At 37.9% G+C, this 6,628-nt stretch overlaps 1 protein-coding gene across 1 annotated transcript in view; it reads left to right on the forward strand.

Moving 5' to 3' along the window:
• The window catches only part of LOC106519549 (serine/threonine-protein kinase SBK1), a gene marked incomplete at its 5' end in the record, with an annotated part of 2,982 nt that extends 702 nt beyond the window's left edge, over positions 1-2,280 (forward strand). Inside the window, 2 exon segments of the mRNA XM_014011266.1 lie at positions 1,021-1,182; positions 1,292-2,280. Of these exon segments, the coding sequence (XP_013866720.1) occupies positions 1,021-1,182; positions 1,292-1,918 (789 nt within the window).
• Positions 2,281-6,628: the final 4,348 nt, after the last annotated feature.

Genomic DNA, 6,628 nt, shown 5'->3' on the forward strand with positions numbered 1-6,628 from the left:
AAGTAATGTTAAGAGCTCAGCAGACAGTTTAAGTTTCACTTTCACTTTCACCAGAGAGCCTGCAGGAGTCATGGGTGAGGTGTGTTGGGTGGGGGGCAGTGGGGTGCTCTGCCATGAGGAAATTTGGCTTAAAGACACGTCCCAGGGGCGTTTCTGGTCCCCACCTGTCGTTTTGCTCCTCAGCATGGCTTCATAAAAAACACTGCAGGATTTCTCAAACATGCATGAATGAGTCAAAGCAAGGCTTTGGGCATGTTTTCTATGAGAGTGTAACATTATAACATGAAATAAAACTCAAAAAAGTTGATTTTACATGATATTGCCCCTTTAAGAGTGTTCGTTTATCATTTTATGTGCTTGAACCACACAGAAAATGTACCAATACGTGGAAATTGAATGTGGAAACAAGTGCATTCAACCAACCACACAGAGAGCACTCTGGCTGAAGGCGGTGTTTATTCTCAGTCTGYGTTCAGGCCCCTTTTTTCCAGAAGTCAGTTCAGTACAACAGAAACTTCAGGACATGACTCCGCCTATTTTACTGCGTCATCCAGATTGGGTCCCTAACACTGCTCGAGCCATATCCTCAGACAATATTTTCTGACCTAATAAAGATCAGCGGTTCAGTGTTGAATCTGTGTTCAGGCATGAATCTACATAAAATCATCAATTTAAGCAAAATAATCATATTTAACTCCTRTTCTCCTAATAATACAAATATACCATTTGTAGTGTAGTTAAAATAAGCAAACACCAATAAATTTCTTCAGATCCTTTGAAAAGGCAGCATCACACCAAGAAGTTTGCAGGATTTCCTCCTACTTCGGCTTTTTGTCTGTTTTGAGATTGCACGCAACCAGGAAAGACGAATTACATTAAAAAATGGACTGATGCAAGAAATAATTTAAACTATTTTGATGTAAAAATCTATGTAAGGAAAATCAGTGAGAGGGAAACTGATAAAAAAGTTTAAGTTCACATAGATTTGTGGATCAGAAAGTGTCTTCTGTTGTCCCTCAGGTGGGGATGGAGGAGGACCGCTGTCAGCGGGTGGTGTCCCAGCTGTGTGGGGCTCTGTCCCACCTGCACACCCTCGGTTTTGTCCACAGAGACGTCAAACCTGAGAACGTCTTCCTGTGCGACTCGGACTGCCGCTGGGTCAAACTGGGAGACTTCGGCATGGTCAGTAAAAATGTAAAACAATGTTTCTCGAGCAGCCAGTCCTCAAACTGATCTCATCCTGCAAAATCACCTGGTAATACCGGATCAACCTTGTTAATACCTCCTCCAGGTGAAGGCCAGTGGAACCAGAGTCCCAGAGGTCTGGTACAGCTCCCCGTACTGCACACCTGAGGCTGAGATCGCTCGGGGGAACGAGGACAGCTGGAGCAGCATCAACGATCAGCAGGATGGCTCCGAGGATGAGGAGAAGAAGAAGAAGAGGGTTTTAGTTTCTGTGGAGCCCACCACCGACAGCTGGGCCCTGGGCATCCTGACGTACGCCATGCTCACCGGCAGCCACCCCTGGGCTGAGACAGCCAGCGACTGTGGCTCCTACCTCAAATACCAAGAGTGGTTTGATCAAGTGAACATCCTCGGTGACGAACTGGACGTGTGGACAGAACCACAATCAGAGAACCAACAGAAGACCAGAGATCTGAACAAAACAGGACAGAAGGACCAAACCCCTGCAGCGCCTCAGTTCTCATGTTTCACTCCGCTGGCCTGCTCCTTCTTCCAGTCGCTCCTCAACCCAAGACCACAGAACCGAGGACGACCTGAAGACGCGCTGAGCTTCCTCGGAGGGGACTGGGTGCTGGAGAAAGAGAGGATGAGGCTGGAGAAGGAGAGGAAGAGAAGCAGTGGGAAGGGTGCCATTAAATGTATGAAAGAGATGGAAGGGCGAGGAGAGCGATGAGCAGCGGTGTCGAAACGAAACAGAGAGACACTTTTATGGACTTCAGGCCTTTACAAGTGATCAAAAAACTTTTATAAATATATTTTTCTAAGTTTAGCAACTTGTTTTTTGTTATTTTATAAAATATTTTAGCTGGACCTCTGTTTTAGGCTTCTGGTGTTCTTTTATTATTTGAACAGAATATGTGTGAGTTTCATGTGAGTAGTAAGTATATTACCTGTACTAGAAAATTTTCTGTGAATTCTTACACACGATGTAGGGAAAACAATAACTGTATGTTGTTCTTTTACTTATAATGCAATAAATGCTTTCATTATTATTTTTATTACGACAATTTCAATAAAAATGCAATCAACTTGTTACATCATTCTTCTCTTCAAAAAAGAAAAACATAAAGCAGTTATTGTCCCGGATCCTCTTCACTCTGACAGCACACGTTGTAAGGACTTCTTGGTGTAAATGAAGAAAACTAAATCAAACAAATCAGATGTTATTATCAGTTTCACAGTAACAGGTACATCTTCTTGATGCCAATTAACAAGAAAAGACATTCTAAATTGAATCTCTGCACATTTATTGGTTCATTTTTATTCCAGCTTTATTTGATATCATGGGAACTTTATGAAAGTCTGAAAAGATTTTTAAGAATGTTTACATAAACACAAAAAATACTTAGTTTCACAGAAATTGAACTAAATTTTGATCTGGTAGTAGCTAAGAATCATTCATGAGAAATGCTATGAGCATAACATCTCGTGAATTACTTGTGCAAAACCTTTTTTTTATTTGAACATAATTTGATCATAATTTCTCAACATAAAATGGCCTTACTCTGCCATTATACACTCCTTTACAAATAAAATCCCTTACAGACTACTGGCTAAGCTGTTGAATGCAAAAAATGTTAAGAAAAAAATGAATATTTTAAACTATTTCTGTTGGAGACAAACAGCATGAAAGAAAGGTGGTGAATTCAGAAGGAGATAAAAAAACTGCAGTTTAATCTTTTCAAACATCAAGAAAACCACTTTGGAAAACAATGAAAAACCTGATTTTTTTTAGAAACTAAACTAAATTTCAGGCTGAAACACAATGTAACAGCTGCAACTCTGAGGATTATTAGAGTTTAGCTGTGCTGTAATGCTACCATGTCCTTACAACATAGTGTCTTTAGCACACATGGATATATTTAGACCTGGATTCTGGAGCGAGGAACACATCATGGTGGGCCATGAATGGTATCTAGATAGTAATAGATCCGAGCCATAAACACGTCTGAGGTCCAGTTTAGCTTTGAATCTGGTATGAAATATTTGATACTAAAATCTAATTTTATCCAATTATTTCACTTTTCAGCGACATCATTTTCATTTATTTTACGTTTGCAATGATAAAAATGAAATGTTTGTGCTGCAGATTTGAGGTTTTCATGATGCACTTTATCCTTGTTATAATGAGGAAATGTGTTTTTGACTTTCAAGCTGAAAATTTTAACTCAGCCAGTTTTCTTTATAAATAAAAAAGCAAGCATGGTAACTTTAAACTGCCTGTCTCAGTATCACACGTGCCCTGCGGGAGCCATCAGGAAGTCTTCCAGGTGTTTTTCAGAAATAGACACAAAGTCGTAAATTTGACACTGAATCCTTTCAGCGCTGAGGATTAACCTAAATTATCTGCCTGATCGTCTGGCCAAGTCAAACTCTGAATACAGTTTTCCATAAGTGCAACCCAGAGGATTTTCAGATTTCACAGAACGTGGAACACTGAGGGTCAGAGGGAAAAAAATATGATTAATGGTGTTTTTCTTTTTATCTGAAGAGTTATGTGCTACACTAAGCCAGGCTTGTTTGTTCATTGTCAGACATCTAATCTGTGTTTCTCAGAGTGAGAAAATGGCAGAGCTACTGTGTGATTCGATTGCCAGAACGTATTTGATCTTTAAAGCTGGTGCTCAAAAGGAAAAGTCAGCTTGAGGTCAGAGCAGGAGCTGTTCTGTCTGCTGCCAAGGCAAATAAAAACTGGAGAGGTAAAAAAAAAGAAAAAGGTAACTGCAAATGTGAATCAATTTAAAATCACATCACCATTGTCATTTCTACTGAAAGTGTATTCATGTATATTTTAGAGCAGCAGCATTCATTCTTTTTAGCATTTAAACAACTTCCCTCAAACTAAAACAGTTATTTCACAAGTTGTTTGCTTCATTCATTTTACTGAAGAAGATGAAACAACAGCCTTCGTCACAAAAATAAAACCAAATGCATCAAAAGCTGAAGGTTTTCAGATAAAAAAAGTCAGAGGTTTTACTCAAAAGAAAAACTAAAAAAACTTTACACCATTTTAATCCGGTGCTCAGATTAAACTGAACCTGTTCTCAAGGTTTAATGTCAAGATGATTATAAAAAATACATGAATTTTAACGAAAGAAACAACAAAGAGTAGCAACTATAGAATTCACACAAGTGTTCAAACAACACTGAGCCTCACCAAACATCACGAACCACAGCTTCTTCAAGTTACCTTTAAATTAAAACATAATCATAAGTGCCGGTAAACTCTCAGTCCGTCTGACCGATCCAACACAACCTAAATCATTCAGCGACACTTCATCTGTTGCCTTTAGGCTGTGTGACCAAAGAACACCAAGGCTATAAAAATTAATGTGACTGCGTGTAACTTAGCTGACAAGCTGTCAAGCAGTTTAAATGAAGTTTTAAATAATGATGCCAATGGAGGATCCCTTTAAAAATCATTGTAACAATATATATTTTTAATCTTTTTGCACAGTCATGCTATAAATTTAGTTAAATGTCAGATCAACTAAATCTGCTTTTGAAGTCTCTGTAAGAGTTCTGGCCACAGTCGAAAGATGGTTCCTCCTGAAATGTTAACTTTATGAACATTAAACAAAACATTCTGACCTTGACCTTCAGAAACTGAACTTTTCTCACTATAATACACTTTATCTTTGGTGGATGTTTCTTTTATACCCAGTTTGACAACGTCACCTGTTGCAAACTCATTTGTATGTTATTTTAACACTTTACAGTCCGGAACTAAAGAGAACAGAACATAAAAGAGATAATTCTATCTGAGAAGCTAATCACTGCTCAACAGCAACATGACAGGAAAAGTTCTGGCGTTGGAGCTTCAGCACAGCTTGTGAACAAAAACTGAAGACTTATTTGGATCTGAAGGAGGGAAACGAGCAGCGAAGCACCTGCTGTTTTCTGAACGCAGCACATCTCTGGGCAGCGGCTCAGATCTTGTCATCACAGCTTAAAGCCAAACTGAATATCCATTTATCTATAAATTTATTGATGTGCTGGTGTCCGTTACTTTGAAGGTGATATGCTAATATTAGACTGTGTGATGTGAATCTCAGGTTGGTCTGTCTGACCTGATCGGACAGGTCAGACTGACGAGAGACTCTTCTGCTCAGGGTGAGGAGGTGACCGCAGGTTTCAGACACGCAGAGAGCTTTKTCCTTTTCCTGCAGGATATTCAGAGAAACTGAACAAGACATGGACCAGAACAAGTCATTTATGAGTCTCAAAGGGATTTTATTTTTGCACTAAATACACAAAACTTCAGCCCCAATTCAAAGAAATGATACTTTGTACAAATATGAACTCCAACTGAAAAACAACTTCCATAAAATAAAGAATTAATTTAATTAATCTTATTTGGACAAGTGTCAAAGGAAATGCAGGGAGCAGCTAATTTGATCAACTTCTACTGAATATATTGATACAGAAAATCCTATTAGTTATACTTTTGTCTTGTTTTCATTTAATTAGTTTTTTATTATCAACAAACCTGCAAATGAGAAAGGTTTTAGCATGATTTCAAACGTATCAGGATATTTGAGTTTCAGYTCCATTCTGCATTTTTGTAAGTAAAAAACTGTGTATGAATGTTAATTAGCAGAATTTACTGAGCTGTAAWATGTATTGCAACTGCTTTGTTTTTATTATATTTTATTTTTTATAAAATGTTGAGTGAGGATTTAAAATATCCCATCACATTTACAGTAAATGAACACAAATGCAAGTTTAAAGAATAAAGTTGTTGGCATTGATCTTCAGTTACAAGCTGAATTTTTTTGGTTTAATTTGGTTCCTAATCAAGTTAAAATGATAAACGAAATTTTCCTGGAAAGAGGAGCACATTTTTTCAGAGAACAGGAAATGGTGTCAGGTGTTTGACAGGTCCTGGATTTATCTGTCACTCAGACCTGCTGTGACATGTTCTGGTGACGTGTTGCAGGAATTATTAGTCTAAATTAACACATGAGGTGAAAACTGATGAACTGCCTGGTGTGGCTGACAGAGAAACCAAAACTCACAAGAAAGTACTGATACACACTTAAACAGCTGGAAGCACAGCAGGTGGTGGTCCCTCTGACAGACCACCCATATTAACTATAATATGTCTCCAGGTGTGAGTCAGAATGAATTATCTTGTTTGTCTCTATGTTGCCTGTGATGGACTTGTGTCCACTAATATCCTGATATTTGTACTGAATTCTGTGGGGTGCCCTTTGTAAAGTTACACAGTCAAAAATTACCACCAATATTTTTGTTTTATTTAGACTTTTATAAGAAAAAAATAACAGATTTATTTTTCAACGTCAGTTTTTCACCATATGATTCATACATTTATAAATGTCATAGTTTATAAACTAAATATTTAACTTACAAAGTAAAAACA

This window comes from Austrofundulus limnaeus, unplaced genomic scaffold (assembly GCF_001266775.1).
Source record: "Austrofundulus limnaeus strain Quisiro unplaced genomic scaffold, Austrofundulus_limnaeus-1.0 Scaffold79, whole genome shotgun sequence".
Lineage (NCBI taxonomy): Eukaryota > Metazoa > Chordata > Actinopteri > Cyprinodontiformes > Rivulidae > Austrofundulus > Austrofundulus limnaeus.